This window comes from Aplysia californica, unplaced genomic scaffold, assembly GCF_000002075.1.
Source record: "Aplysia californica isolate F4 #8 unplaced genomic scaffold, AplCal3.0 scaffold00253, whole genome shotgun sequence".
Classification (NCBI taxonomy): domain Eukaryota; kingdom Metazoa; phylum Mollusca; class Gastropoda; order Aplysiida; family Aplysiidae; genus Aplysia; species Aplysia californica.
Window position 1 is genome coordinate 438,996 of NW_004797523.1, and position 16,654 is coordinate 455,649.

Sequence of the window (16,654 nt, forward strand, 5' to 3'; positions counted from 1 at the left end):
TTTTAGCAAGGTTTTACGGCGCTCACAACTGCATGCGCTCATATGAGCGCCAAGGGGTGGATGTCAACAGAGAAGTTCAAACGGGGAATCAGGCTTACTCTGCTCACCTCTCTAGCTTCAACAGCACAAAGTCTGCTTCGACTATCAAGGCACCCCAAAAATAGCAGTCCACAAGAGATTGACAAACATACAAAAGAAGTAGAGGAAAAATGACGATAGTGAGGATGAGGAAATAAAAAAGCAGCAGTTCCCCCTGTGTTGTTTCGGCACAGTATGAGCATGACATTGATAAATAAGTCAGTCCATTTACAGTTTTACTGTGCATAAGAGTAAGTTAATATCCCCCCTTTGGGAATGGCCTAAAGACATTTCAGTCAGTAGCACTGCCCCGGTGGGGTGGCATAAATACATACATCCACACACACACACACACACACAGACAAAAGAGCAAGAGCATGCCCATAGCTCACCAGCTTCAATCAGCGTTTTAAGTTGGGTCCTCAGCTGGCTTTCTACAGAGTTGAACACTTCATACTGACCATCGTCCGGTAGCTTGAAGATGTCTGGCCGTGCCGGCTGAGAACTCGGGTACAGAAATGTGCTGAAGGAAAACGATCAGTCTAAGATGTTTGAGCTTACGTAAAGGGAAGCACATTGACACAATAACTGTCATTTAGAGTTGGAAAAGAGTAAGATAGGCAAACACAAAACAACAGAGGGAAAGAAAAGAAAGAAGGGCCTACTAGAGGTACCATTCAAGCACCCACCATCTTAGACTATTAATTTTTAGAATAAAAAGTGGTTTGTAATTGATACAAGGAAAAACTAGGGACACCACTAGAAAAAGAAAAATGTGAAGGACAGATGTATCTTTGGAGAGGAACAGTTGATGGTCTTTGCGCCTTAGGTGAGAGAGAGAGAGAGAGAGAGAGAGAGAGAGAGAGAGAGAGAGAGAGAGAGGGGGGGGGGAGAGAGAGAGAGGGGGAGAGAGAGAGAGGGAGAGAGAGAGAGAGAGAGAGCGAGAGAGATTTATTGATTTTTTTTTAAATCAATGTTTTATAGCACTCAAATACTCAGGGGTAGACAAGAGATTAATGGTGGTTTTCATTAGTAGAGACGTACTGCTCATCAAAGCAAGTTGAAAGCAAAGATCATGAAATGGGATAGAAAAGGGTGACAGCTAAAACTCATACCCGTTGAACGGGAGAAAATGAATTAAGAATGCTAACAAATAGAAGAATGAAACCCATAATAACAGAGCAGTAGAGACAGAAAAACATGACTAAAACCATTCCCAACTAGAGTATCAAGGAGGAGGCGGAGGAGGCAGAGGAGAAGAACTGAAATGAAAAGTGGAAAACAAAAAAAATGAAAAAGGAGGAAGAGGATATGGGGGGGGGGGGGTTAAAAAAAACAACCCAGCAAAGATATAGTCACAAGTCACAGTGAATCAAAAATAGTAAAAATAACAAACCTGATGTCCGTGTGAGCGGCAATGACAGCCAGTTTGTTGTTATGGGAGACCATCAGGTGAGAATTGGCCAGCACAGTCAGGCAATCCACACAGTGGCTCAGAGTCATCTGAGACACATTTCACTTCTTTTAGAATACATGTAGACCTACATGTAAAATATACTTTTACTTTGTACTCTTACAAATTCAAAAACATTATAATCAAATGCAGGTTAGATTTTCTACGCTATCGAGTATGATAACTGGGAAAAGAGCAAACCTACTTTTAAAAACCTAATATCTCACATTCATGATTCATATAACAAAAATTTTGTGATTCACATCCATCAAATATACAAACACATATACACCGTGCTTCCAATAAAAAAAGTTCAAAGGTTTTAATAAATAGGAAAAAGTGGCTTGAAGAGAACCCTTAAAAAGTAAAAACCCTCAAACCAATATCACAATGTTTCAAACTGTAAAGTGATCAAAGCATCGGTTTCGAGAAAATCAATTTTCCTTCTTCTGTGTTAAGTACATGTCCAGGCTTAAATGGTTTGTGCCAGAAGCCATCAAATTTTAGTTTTGAAAATAACTGCACAACCAAATTTGTGACCACAAATAAAAAATGTGGCTTGGACTCAATACTTTTACGATAGAAAATCAACTTTGCTAGATTTAGTGTCACGTTTACAAAAAAAATGTGCTCTTTTTCTCATATTTCAACTTCATTTGTAATACAGAGCAATTTGGTTACCGTATTTTTTATGGGAGAAAAATGCCCAATTTATAACAGCAGAGATGTTTGTTCTGCAAGCAACTTCCTTGGAGTCCGGGTCTTTACTTTTAAGTGTTTGCTGAAGAGGTGTCTAGACTTTATTTAAAAAATGAAGAATCCATCTCCTTTCGTTAAGTGTCCAAGTTTTTGTTTAGTGTAAGTTCATTGACTCTCTGTGTTTCACTACATGTTGGAAGAGGAAAAGGATGAAGCAAATAGTGGATCCATTGTGCAGTCACTGAGGACTAGCTTATAACAAAACAACAATTGAGATGATCAGAAAACATACTTTGACGAGGGCATTGAGGGGACATGAACATGTTCAACATGCTTAAACTTGACTTTGCAACAAAGTATCATGTGCAAAGCTTTGTTTGGTAATTTTTTTCCAGACTACAGCATGAGAAGACAGATGAACTGATGAAACAAATGAAAAACAAACTCATTCCATGATTACGTTTGGAAATGGAAAAAACAAAAGAGGGGCTCATCATACTTACTGGATCTTGAGCAATTTTTTTCTTTCCCCACCATACTGGATTGGTGTCAAGAATTACTATCAGAAGACTGCTCTCGAGCTTATCTGCTTGAAGAAAAAAAAAATGTATTTTAACAATGTTTTTTCTTCCCAAACATCTGGGATTGATGTCAAGAATTGTTATCAAAAGACAGCTCTCTAACTTTCTCTGATTAAAGATAAAAAAGTAAGCATATAAAGAAGCAAAACAGTGTGCATCAACATTCAAGGGTACTGCACTCTTAAAGGTTTGAGGACGTCAGAGGTACAGTAATTTTCATTTCTGCCAAATTTGAAACATTTCATTGTTAACTACTTCTAGCAAGACACATAGAGCGTGCTATTAATTAAGCATGGATATAAAGCGCTATATATGCAATCAATATTTTTCATCATCATCATTTATTACAGTCACTTTGTTAACATGGACACTGAATTATATTGATCATATAATGAATTGTCATCCCTGAATCATTGCTTCTCTGAAATGTAATCAAATTCAATATCAATACAGTGAGGTTACACTATAAACACTCCTCTTTGCTAACAACACAACCTTGTGTGTAACACAGATGGTACAGTTTGACTCCAAAATTGGCCCATTTTTGTAGCTTGCACACATAATATGGGATGAATTTTTTACATGCTCAAAGGGGCTTAACTCTTGTCGTGCGTCTGTGCCGAGATACAAGTCTTATCAGTAACTTCTTACTTCGGATGTTCACGGCAGACTGCTGGGGTCACTCAGCATGTACTGTTAGTGTACAGCGAGCAGCAGTGGAAACATGTGCGGAAAGCGGGACCTGGTCATCATGTGGACGATGCTCGGCGCGCATGCGTTGAGCTAGGGCCGGACTGATATATGGGACCGGACAGATGGCGAGGTGCCGAAATACGCTTATCAGGGAACATAAACCCAGCTCCCACAGGACGAGGGTTAATCAAGTATTAGACCTTAGTCAGACAATAATTCTAAAAAGTGTTTCACCTCTTTAAAAACTGTTGGTTGTTGCATTGAGCACTAAACATTGAGCTAAAAAATTGTGTCCAGAAAGGCAACAAACAGGTATTTACTTCCCCTTTGTTGGTCCTGATCCTGGCTGTACACCACAAGAACATTACGGGGGGGGGGTATACTTCTCATTTTTGGAGAAAATCGCAGTTACAGTTGAATACAGCAGCCTACAGTACTTTTAACTTCAATGAAACATTTCAGATGACCTATGCTGATTTGCCAAAATCGAGCCCATATATGCATTTTTAACTTTTTAAACAATGTAACAATTAAAAGGTAAAAGGTATAGGCAATATCTTTCAAAAGTGTTTTCAAATTATACTTTATGTGCTGTGTCACTGTTTCTCATTCACTTTCTTTCTTCGAGGAGAAAAGGGGGAAACTGCAATAGATCTAGTATATATATATAGAGAGAGATCTAGATTTAGACAGAAATATCAGGCAGGAAATGCCAGAGTCAGTGAAAAGGCATTTTGTACATTTGCAACACAATAAACAGATCTACATTCTAAAAAACAATTTGGTGAAAATACATGTTTTGTGTGAAAGACCAACTATTCTGGAAGCTGTAAACAAAAGTTGTGTGAAATTCAGTTTTTGTGCGGTTTATAGTCTTTGATGCGTTTACCATGTTTCAATTTCAAGAATAAGCGTTCTTACTGTTCTGAGCATAAACGATCTAAGCGATCTTCCATCATGTCCAAGTACCGGAATTCCGAAATGCTATTCACAAACCGGACACACGACATTCCATGCGGTACCTCCACGGCCTTCTTAACTCATTCGCTACGTATTATTTTCGGCTTGTGGACTAATTTTTTGGGGGGAGGGCGAATGAGATGATGACTAGTGGGCAGTTAAAAGTTCAGTGGGGCCACAAATTCAAATAAATATCAACACATTATTTACCAATATTTTCAGTATGGTTTGTAGAATACATCTGTAATGTTTATTTATGTATTTTTCAACTTTGGTTCCTGTAAGAGACGATTATGCAACACAATTTTGATTGGATGCAGATAAAATTTGAAAATAAAAAATTAATAATCTTTGGTGAAACTCAGAAAATATGTATGCACCTAGTTAAATGATATATCAAAATAACCATAAATGAATATAGAACTGGGAAATATTGAAAAGGTTGCAGTTATTTACCTACATTCCATAATATTTGTACATTTTGAACATAACATCCGATATTGAAAATTTTTTTTTTTATAATCTTGAAAAACGATCACAAACAGATAAAAACCCACTCGTACCTTATATGGAATTATTCAGAATTGCATGTCTTGAGTGGCACTTTTTGTGTAATTTCATCAAAAAGTAGTGATTTTGTGGAGAAAAAAATATTTTGACAATTTAGATCTAGATCTAGATCTAGACCTAGATTCTAGATCTAGATCTAGCACTCAAAAATATTGATTTCTCAATAACAGTGCATTGACAATATTATGTGTCCAATCTTATCAATATTATAAAAAAGAGTCCTACATTTCTTTAGTGGGCAAAATAATGATAGATTTTGTTGGGTAAAATTATTAAGACTGGTGTCCGGGCTATAATTTTGGCATCGGGGTAAAACAAAGTCGAATCAACTACGAAATCGCGTTTCAAAACTGAATCTAAATTTCCGATTTTCAGTGGAAATGCTTGACCCGGAAGTCAACATTATATTATGACCTTTATTTTAACATGGATATGTGGATTAGAATAGAATTTAAGCTAAAATTGAAGATCGATTCTCGAGCTGCCGGGGGCGGCTTAGCGTACTGATGGCACTTTAGCCGCGCCGCCCCCCGCGGCTTGGCGTAGCAAATGAGTTAAAATAAATCTGTGGGTATCCCAGGATGTGATGACATCACATTACTAAAATTAGCAGCCAATCAGGAAGATGCGTCCTACGTTTAATCGCATGTTGTTCTCCCGAAGACGGCCTAGGTCTACATCTAGATCTAGTTTCGTAATGGACTAGACTAGGACTAGTTTAGAATCTAGATCTAGATTCTAGGCCATACTAAACTCTAAACTAGATTTTAGATCTAGATCTAGAGCAATTTATTTTTATCCAATTACCACAGCTGGACAGACACAAGTGAACAAGCCACTCAGCTCTATACTCTATAACTTTGAGGTGCTTTTTCGGTGGTTCCCACCCTCCCCCCCCCCTCCCCCCCCCCCCCCCTTATTTGAGCCTAGATCTACATCGAGATCTATACGTTTGATGTGCGGAGAGCTAAAATATCAAACCTAACAACTGCAAAACATCAAATTATGGTAAAATTCAGGGGGGCATGCCCCCCTGAAACCCCCCATCTTATTTTTATGGCCGGCACTATTTCTCCGAACATTCGGGAAAATAAAGCTGGGCACTATTTCTCCGAACGTTCGGGAAAATAAAGCTGGGCACTATTTTTCCGAACGTTCGGGAAAATAAAGCTGGGCACTATTTCTCCGAACACTCTAAAATCACATCCTTTCCCGCAAATTTCGATATAGATCTATAATTATATTATAGGCCTGCCAAAGATTGTTCGTATACAATATGGTTCAATCGGTTCAAAAAATGTCCGGAGTAAATATTTATATTAAAAAATGCTACATACTTCCAAACAGTTTTTCGCTACAGATATGACGTGTTGCCTATATGAAGGGTGCTGCTCTTAAACGTAATGTGTTGTGTTCACTCATGTGCTGTCTAGATCTATAGATCTATGGAGGGTTACTGATAACGACACATAGAACTAGCATGCGTTTGTCACGACCGCAAATAATCAATCGTGACTCGATTTTTTTTCTTCATTTTTTGGTCCCCGAATCGGGGAATAAAAGTCAAATAAACAAAAGAAAAGAAAAAAACCAAAATCGAACCTCTTTACTTTTGATAGAAAGTTCACTTAGCTTCACTTCGTCTCTTTCTCACTTGTCACCACGTTGATTTGTTGAATACGTTATAGTTACATACGATTTTTATTGCTGTTCCTCTTTTATTTTTCCCTCTTTGTGGTGTTTTATTTTGTTGGTGTGTAATTTTTTTTCTTGTTATTGTTCTGATGTTTTGTTTTACTATTCATTTTTTGTTGTTGGGGAAAACGGGGTGGGGGGATGTTGTACAGTGTAACGTCATTTAATATGATGTTCCTACGTTCATTAGATTCTAAATATAATACATGTATATATAGAGAAATTTAAATTGTCGCCTCTGCAGGTGGTGACTAAAAGTGCAAAGGTCTAGCCACCCGAAAAGTGCCAGTTTGCGGAGGGCCAACTACCCAACCCAGTAAAAAACAGTAAGTTACAGAAACATGGACAAACACAGCTTTTTATTTTTCGATCTTGGGAGACGGAGGAGCTTCTACATCAGCAGGAACATCAAGAGGCTAGCCCAGGATAGAGAAAGGTGGAAGGTGTTTGTCCGTGGCCTATACCCTGGTGCAGGGTGAGAAAGTTAATGATGATGATGATATAGATTCGAAGTGGCAAGCCGTACTTAAGTACGGCTAGCCTGAGAGTCTAGCCGTACTTAAATACGGCTAGACTGCCAGTCTAGCCGTATTTAGATCTAGGTTTGGCCCTATCAACTCAAACCTGTTAAGTACACAGGTCTCATTCGATCTAGATCTAGTAATTATTCAGGTTCAAATACATGCAAGTTAGTAAGGCACATTTTGGTTTTGTCTGAAATACAAATACTTTAGGCATTGCAAACTAAAAATTTCATTTACAATTCAGCCATCAATATTAAGTACGGCTAGCCTGACAGTCTAGCCGTCCTTAAGTACGACTAGCCTGGCTGTCTACCCGACTTAAGTACGGCTAGCCAAGAAGTCTAGTCGGCTAGACTGCCAGTCTAGCTGTATTTATCTTAGGCCCTGTTAACATTAGAAAACAGTAGGTTCAAAATACATGCACTGTCATTAAAGCACCTGGTTTCATCTCAAATACAAATACTTTAGCTGCAAACTAAAAATTTATATTAACAATTCAGTAGGCCTATTTTTTTTTCGAAGTGACTATTTCTCCGAACGTTCGGAGAAATAGTGCCGATCTTTATTTCTCCGAACGGTTTCCGGCTTCCGGTCTCGTGATTTTTTGCCTATTTATTGCGAGAGTTCGGCACCAACTTTCATTCTGCCTCTGGTCTGGGAAGGAACACCGCATGGCAAGCCCGCCTACATACAACCTTCAGTAACACCCACCGCACACCCACCACCATCATGCACATGTACACACACAAACTTATACACACACTAACTAAACATGATCAGTGGGCAACTTTTGAACGTATGACGAGCTGAGTTGTGGTTGGAGAGACAGTGTGAGTGACAGAGCGGGTGAAAGGTAGAATTTACGAGTGTATCCACAGGCGACAGCAACTACAAGACGACGACACCGACCCCCCCCCCCCCATGGTTCGCAGGGTGCAAGGGAATGAGTGAGATTTTCTTTGTGTGTGCCTGGAGGGAGGGGGTGGGGTGTGAAAGTCATGAGGACGGGGATGAGCCGCGGGAGAGAACACGGGAATTGAGTGAAACTGAAAGAGAGGAACGACTCATGAGCCCTGGAGTGAATAGATCCTGTGTTTCTATTTTTGTATACTTTGAACTGTTCCTCACTCTCCACTTACACACTTACTACCACACAGACACACTCACACACGCACATGCATAGACACACACACACACACACACACCCATACACACACACACAGGAGCAAATTTTTGGGTCTATATCTATTTCAATTTTCAAGAGCTAGTCTAGAGATTTTTAGACGAGTGTAAAAACGTGAAAAAGAAAGGTTTCACAACAGAATGAAATCAAAATTAGTCGAACAGCCCATAAACAACCACAAAAATAAACAAATAAGGGTGTGTGTCAACCTGTCCGAAGAAAATTGCCTGTTTTAACCCTAAAAGTGCGTACATTTTTTTTTTTAAGTACAGGATATTACATGTAAATTATGGAATCACACACATTAAGGGGCCTGCCAGTGTCAGTACATGTAATCGGTTTTGGTGGAACGTACGCTCTAACATAAAACATTTAAATCTATTTATATATATACATGTATATTTAGAATCTAATGAAGGAAGGAACATCAAATTAAATGATGTTACACAATGCAACATCCCCCCCCCCCTTTCCCCAACAAAAAAATGGTAGAAAAAAAACACATTAGAACAGTAACAAGAACAAAAATTACACACTAACAAAATAAAACACCACAAAGAGTCAAAGAGGGAAAATAAAAGTAACTGTAACGTATTCAACAAATCAACGTGGTGACAACAAGTGAGAAAGAGACTAAGTGAAACTAAGTGAACTTTCTTTCAAAAGTAAAGAGGTTTCGGTTTCTTTCTTTTTTTTCTTTTTTTTTTTAAATTTGACTTTTATTCCCCGACCAAAAAATGCCAAAAAATCCAGCCACGATTTATTGGTCGCGCCCGCGACAAACGCAGAAGCTAGTTCTATGTGTCGTTATCAATAACCCTCCGTAGATCTAGATCTAGACAGCACACGAGGGAACACAACACATTAAGCAGCACCCTTCATAGGCAACACGTCATATCTGTAGCAAAAAACTGTTTGGAACTGTAACATTTCTTTATAAATATTTACTGCGGACTTTTTTGGACCGATTGAACCATATTGTATACGAACAATCTTTGGTAGGCCTATACTCTATATATAAAATATCCTAAATTTGCGGGAAAGGATGTGATTTCAGAGTGTTAGGAGAAATAGTGCCCAGCTTTATTTTCCCGAACGTTCGGAGAAATAGTGCCTTAAAGCTTTATTTTCCCGAACGTTCGGAGAAATAGTGCCCAGCTTTATTTTCCCGAACGTTCGGAGAAATAGTGCTGGCCCTTTTTTTTTGGGTAGTGTCGATTGCCACCGAGTGACGCGTTGGCAATAGACAAAAATTGACTTTTTGTCAATTGCCACCGAGTAAATTGGAGCTCTTTTGCGTTGGTGGGTAGATCTAACTTATTGATAAATATTGTGCTCGAGCACTCGGTGTTGTGCGTTCGCCTCTCTGTCCGTCTGTGTGTGTGTGCGTGTGTTTTTCCCTGACCCCCGTCCCCCGATTTATGTTCCCCGATATAACATGAATTTCCGCTTGAGTTTGCGTGCGTTTGTGACCTTCTACTTCTAGAATTGCCAGTGTTGGTTTTACACCAAAGTGTAGGCTAAGGCTAGCCTAGATCTAGGCCTAGATTCTACGTGTCTCATTGAAAACATGCCAAGTTGGTACCGTAGCCTTTGTAGCTCTAGACTGGGATGCTCGTCCAATGAACTAGTTGAGAACAAATTGACCCATTGCACACATATATCTAATGTATTATGCTAAAGATAGTGTTGTTTTCAGATTTGACACCGCTTCACTCGGTGGCAATTGACAAAAAGTCAATTTTTGTCAATTGCCACCGCATCACTCGCGTCACTGCCAGTCTAGCCGTCATTAAGTACGGCTAGCCTCTTCCATAGATTTTAATGTCTTAGTCTTATGTTAGAGCGTTCCACCAAAACCGATTATAACATCATACATACTCACGACTCACATACTGACACTCGCAGGCCCCTTACACAGTGTGTGATTCCATAATTTACATGTAATATCCTGTACTTTTTTAAAAAATTACGCACACTAGATCTAGATATCTAGATCTAGATCTAGATCTATAGATCTAGATCTAGATCTAGATATACAAGATCAACAAAACATTTAAAAGTATGATTTTTTAAAATGACAATGAAGCTAATAATTTTAAATTTTGCTTGCCAGTTTTGATTCCATCCATGTTCACTCAAGTTGAAGTAGGGAGGCTACAATATAATTCTCAATTCTGTTTAGATCTAGAATCTAGATCTACTCTAGATTCTATTAGATCTAGAATCTAGATTTCTAGATCAAGATGTGCAAGAACTGAACAGAACAGTTCGTCTTTGTCGCATTGTCGTTTGTTTTAACAATCTAGATATAGATCTTACTGCAGAGACTACAAGATGGTTCAATACGCCAAAATGGAAAGAAAGCGTACTGATTAGTTGTCGGTCTTGGATAGTATAGGATTTTTCCAGTAGTATAATTAATATTTCAATACTTTCTCTTAACAATACGGTCAACGCCAAGAGTGGGAGAAAAAAGAGCATGCAAAGTGACTAACCACCCCTACCTTTACGTACCCTCACCTCTCAGCAACAAGACAGAGATACAATACACGAAAGAACAATTTCGCCACTAGCCACGAGAATATCGAGTTTGTGTCTCTTACATGCGACCAGAGAGGGTTTACAGTAATAATATGTAAACGTTCTGATGCAACTACACGCACGCGTAAACCGGGCTAAGATTGGCTGAAACTTTGACCCATGAATGCATTTAAGTAGGCCTAGGCCAAGGAGTTTACAGTAGAACTGTTTTTTCTATCTCTGAGGCTTAGGCGGCCTACGGCAGGCTATTCTTGGCGCTCTCGACGACACCTTCCCTGTTATAACCTCTCTGCGCCCTCCCTCTACAGTAGTAATCTCTGTCCCCCCCCCCCCTCTCTCTCTCTCTCTCTCTCTCTCTCTCTCTCTCTCTCTCTCTCCCTCCCTCTATCTCTCTCTCCCTCTCTCCCAAGGTAGGATAACAAACGAAAAAGTTCCCTACTTGTAACATGAATTAGGCTACTGTAGCCTATATATTCTTCTTCTTCTTCTTCTTCTTCTTCTTCTTCTTCTTCTTCTTCTTCTTCTTCCTCCTTTTTTTTTTTGCCCACGGATGACGACAGGCTAGGCCTTCTCAGTTCAAGCCGTGTATCCCGGACGATTGGCTCCGGCATTGAGGGCCGGGGTCTATACGTTCTTACTCTCTCTCTGACCGTCTAGGCCGGGGTGGACGACCTTATCTTGATAAGCTCGCCTCGAGACCGGTCCTTATCTTATCGAGGATCAATGTGAAAAGCGGCGATAGGCAGGCAGACGTTCTAATACTAATACGTATACAGGAGATGGAACATTTCTGCTTTACGTTTTTGCGTGCCGATAGTGTAATAGTAGTGTGTGTAGTGTATAGCCGTCTAGTCTGTCCACAGAATTCTACACTTACAAGTGTAGAATTCTGTGAGTCTGTCTAATCTCCTAGCCTCTTCATTGTTTCATTCAGTCCTCTTGGGTGTACACGTTTTTTTCGTTCGGATGTATTTTCACTACACTCAATTCTAAGGATTAAATTTGTGCTCATACTATCTGTTTTAGTGTTCAGCCCAGATTCTAGTTTTCTTTCATCTTGAATGTTATCGTTAAGTTGACTAGAATCTACTGTTTCTGTGAAAAAGTTTTCAGCTGACGTCTCAGTTTCAGCGCAATGAACCGTGTGAGCAACATTTGAACATGGGAAGAAAATGTAGGGGATGGGGTAGTAGAAGTGGTTATGCCCGCCAAAAGGGAGATGCAAAATAACAATAATATAGATTTCCAAAAGATTCGGAAAAAGCACAGTGGATGGTAGAAGATGTCACGGATTATAATATATATAATAATATGGGAGTTTGCTCTCTGCACTTCAAACATGATGTACCTTTGACACGGGCTGGAAGATTTATGGTGCCCATAGAGTCTCCAACAATATTTCCAGAAGTACCACCATCATGTTGTGGCACACCAGCTCCAAAAAGAGAGCAACTACAACAAGTTTAGATTCTTCTAGAGCTGCTGGTATTGATAATATACATTTAAAGAAAGAGATGTCTTCAAGTTCGATTCATTTTATCAAACAAGGGATATGACGCTGACAGCCATTGGCAATGTTGCAAAGAGTAAAGATTACTATAATACATTTGTCTTGCTCAGCAGAACTCGAGATTGCCCTGTTTTTGCATTTTCCATGCTTTTTACTTTTGTTCACCATACCCATGACCATATGAAAGAGGTTTCATTTGAAGTTGAAGCTTCACAAACTGAAGCACATCTGGCATCCTGGCTTCACTAGAGATGTTGTCACATGCTAGAGTCAGTTAGCCTAGATGAAATTTTGCACTTCGTGTGTAACCTTCCAGAGAGACATTGTTGGCCTACACTACTACTTGTTGAGTAGGGTTGTTTTTTGGTTTTTTTTAACGGAAGCCACTGAAAAACTGTGCAGAAACTGATTAGTAGCAATTTTGTGGGACTTCCCAGCGATATTCCATCTTGATATATTGTTATCGTAAGCTGATGTGGCTGGCAAATATCTTCATGGAAAGATTTTCGGAGAGTAACTTTTTTTTCAGAGGTAAGGGATTGTGTTCAGTTATGCTTAGCATATTATATACATACATACATATATATATATATATATATATATATATATATATATATATATATATATATATATATATATATATATATATATATATAAATATATAATATATATATAAGTTCCCCCACTAGTGTGTCACGATCTTTTTTGTGGTAAAATGCAAACGTAATTCATTTTCATGTTGACGAATTGATACTCTGTCACTGGTGAGATCTTCTTTTGTTATACGAGCCGATAAACTCTCACAAAAAAGCTGCAACAACAAAAATGCATTGCATTTAAGTTAGTTTCGTTATAGGCCAGTCTAGTGAATACAGTGCGACAATGCTCCATCACCCGCACCAACGCACTAGTCTATCGCCGTTTTTCGCATTGACCCTCCGGGAACGTGGTAGGCCTCCAATGCCGAGGCCAGTCGTGCGAGCTGTATGGCTTGGAACTGAGAAAGCCTAGCGTCAGGTCAATTTCCGAGTATGGAGGCTTTAAAAAAATTATTAATCGAGTGCCGTATTTGTCTGTCTCGCCAGGACGACGTCTTATTCATCTCAGCATGGTTTGGCCCTATATATGATTGCCAGGGCCACCTAAGAACATTGTATTCAACTATGATACAATTACCACAACTGTTACGACCCGGCTTAATCACACACTCCTGAATTCAATGTTTGGTATTCAGAAAGGTTAATTTAATTTTATGCTTCTATTACTTCATTGATTTTATCTTTTATTCTTCCTCCAAATATACCCCAGATATAGACCTCAAAGACAGACGGCAGCAGCAGCTGCGCAAGGCCACTTCAACCGACAGTGCAACAGATTTTTATTTGTAAACCTACATGATAATATGTAGGGGGCGGAGTAGCGCCAGTGGCTCAGTTAGTAGTGAGTTAAGACTCAATCAAGTAGATCTAATGTCAAGCAAGTGTCGGTAACACGTGGACCAGATGGGGGGTCACTGGGGTGTGTCCTTGAGCAAGACACGACAACCCTGGGTATATAGATACGAGAAGACTGAGCCAAAAACGTAATCCTATAGGTATAGACTTCAAATAAGGTTTATATGAGGTGTTGGAAGACTGAGCCAAATTTAGATATCGGTTTTATCATTTTCTACATCTTTGGTGGTAATGGTAGACATCGATGACACAGCTCTGCATACGAGTTTATTTGCAATATTTGGTCGCTCACTCGGCTGTTCTGTTGCTTTCCTTTTTAATATCGTCCGGGCTTCCAGCATTTCCTTTTCATGTTTTGATGGAGGTTCGTTATTATTTTGGCTCCTTTTATGCACAGCAGTGTGGTTGACATCGGTGATGATAGTTGCACTGCAACTCCTGTTTGTGCACCTCCACATAACGGAATGCTTGTTGAGTGATGCAAGTCTAATAAAATAAAATCCATTGTCGATAAGAAATTTTCGTCCCCACTCTGTGGTAAAAGTCTCCAAGTCGAATGATGTCGAATGAATGTGAAAATAAGTTGCAAGATCCAGTTGTCACTTGTCAGATTACACATTAATTGTGTAAGACGCAAATCTACTCAGCCAACTGTGTTGTTTGTGTCCTTGATATGAGGAGCATGTACTGCAAACATGTTTTTTTTCTTCGTAAAAACCATATGTTTTCAGTGAACATACATAAAACAGTTGGCTACATGGTGCGTCTTTTTTTTTAAAGAAAAAAGTCCTCGCGATTCAAAACAAAGTTAGACTACGCGTGTGGGTAAGACTGACTTTCAGATTCTACGAGTTGTTATGCAGCTCAGTGTAATGTTTGTTTTGTGCATTGGAATCCTGTTATAACGAGAGAGAGAGAGGGGATCGGAGCCAAATGTCCGTTATAGCAGGATTCTCGTTATAAGGGACCCAGTAATAAATTCAAGGGAAATAGTAAAGTAGGCCTAATCTATAAGTCTGGTTTTCGGTTTATTTCTTTTTGTATCTCCCCTGATGGTGATTTTGCTCAACATGACCTTTAAATCTTACTTGATCAAAGTTCGAATCGGGTTTCTTTCTCTGACGCTAGCGATGTTGACAGCTCGGTGTTGGCGATCAGAAAGGAAGTTTTCTAGGCTAACTCATCCGCTGTATTGTCCCCCACCTCACCACGCCTTGTGGTGCGTTCCGAAGTCTTGTGCACAATGGGAACATACCACACCCCGCCCACGTCACACATTCGCTCCGTCCCTCACAGTACGGCATTGTGACCTCTCCACACCCGCATCGGAGAAGTGAGAGGCATGGTAGGCCTAGATAATCTAGACTAGGCTGGCCTGCACGCGATGAGTTCTGCTTGTCTGTGCATGCCACACACCCCCCACTCATTCGCTCCGGCCTCAAAGAGCTAAAACAGTACTTTTAATCTCATTGTCCGGCCTTCATTGTTGACACACGTGGGCTCTCCCATTCTTTGTTTCTCTAGTTTACCAACAAGTTTCTCAACTGGCGAGGTTCTGCGTTATGTACAATTGGCCTATGCGCTGTGCACAGCAGCAGCTACATTCCGCTATAAACCCACTTGCGTGTTAGTCGGATTGCGTTTATAGTAGCGTATTATATTTACAAAGACAAAGAAGGGAAAAAACGGGGTTTTAGAATAGTGTTTTTATAACAGACTTCTCGTTATTTCAGAACTCGTTACAAGTGGATTCCACTGTATTTTAGGCAATTTAGGATCCAGGATCGATCCTTTGAAGTAAAAAGTTATAATTGATACCAGCAATTCAATTTGGCTCAATTTTCCAACAAGGGTTGGCGGCTAAAAAATTTATTACGAAATGTTAACAAAACTGCCGTTTTTTGGCCCAGTCTTCTGTACCTCGACAACCCCAGCTCAAAATACAGGGAGCTGCATAGTGGCGACCGACTGCACAGCAGCACGGTTGTTGTTCTGTATTTGTGTAATGTTGTGTATTTATGTATGCATTTATGCATGTATTTATGTATGTACGTATTTATAATTGTGTATTTAAAGTATGTATACATGTATGTTTGCCATTGTAACGCAAAGTGCCCTTCTGGGACAAATAAAAGTGTAATTTATTTTTACTATTATTATTAATTGTACATTATTATAAAATACCCCCCCCCCCCCCACTCTACATGTGTCCATCATCTTCAAGCAATAACATAACTATCTTCGTTTGAAAGACTCACTTAAATTTAAATTATTATTCATGCTGGTAACATTTTCCAGAAGACACTCCTTGACCTTGAGTAACTTGCACCGTTTACCCAGCCGGGCGGTGCGCGATGATCCGCCCATAGATTCCGTTGTTTCTCCAAAAGATTATTTACTAAAACTAAAATACATGTATATTTATAAAAATTCCGGTAGGGGCCTACTAATATTTCGAAAGAGGTAAAGGCACTGACCACAAAATTATAAATATGTTCTTTACAAACATTATATAATTTGGGTTAAGTAAATTAAATGCAGAAATTACGATAACCCCTTCACTCGTGTTAGGGCAAATAGGTCAACATAGTTTTTAAATACAACGTATATTATAAGAATCCTGATTGATTTCTCCGAAAAAATGAATTCACGAGCAGATCTAAAAAAAGACAAAAACGTGTCACGTGAACATGGTCATATGATCACACAG

The 16,654-nt window shown here is 39.3% G+C and overlaps 1 protein-coding gene across 1 annotated transcript in view; it reads right to left on the minus strand.

Moving 5' to 3' along the window:
- Positions 1-10,759, minus strand: part of LOC101848296 (general transcription factor IIH subunit 3) — a 32,894-nt gene extending 22,135 nt beyond the window's left edge. The window contains exons 1-4 of the mRNA XM_005100607.3: positions 10,550-10,759; positions 2,734-2,816; positions 1,475-1,581; positions 471-601 (exon numbers count right to left, since the gene is read on the minus strand). Of these exons, the coding sequence (XP_005100664.1) occupies positions 471-601; positions 1,475-1,581; positions 2,734-2,816; positions 10,550-10,568 (340 nt within the window). The 5' untranslated portion in view covers positions 10,569-10,759. The remainder of the gene's footprint in view (positions 1-470; positions 602-1,474; positions 1,582-2,733; positions 2,817-10,549) is intronic.
- Between the last annotated feature and the right edge of the window lie 5,895 nt (positions 10,760-16,654).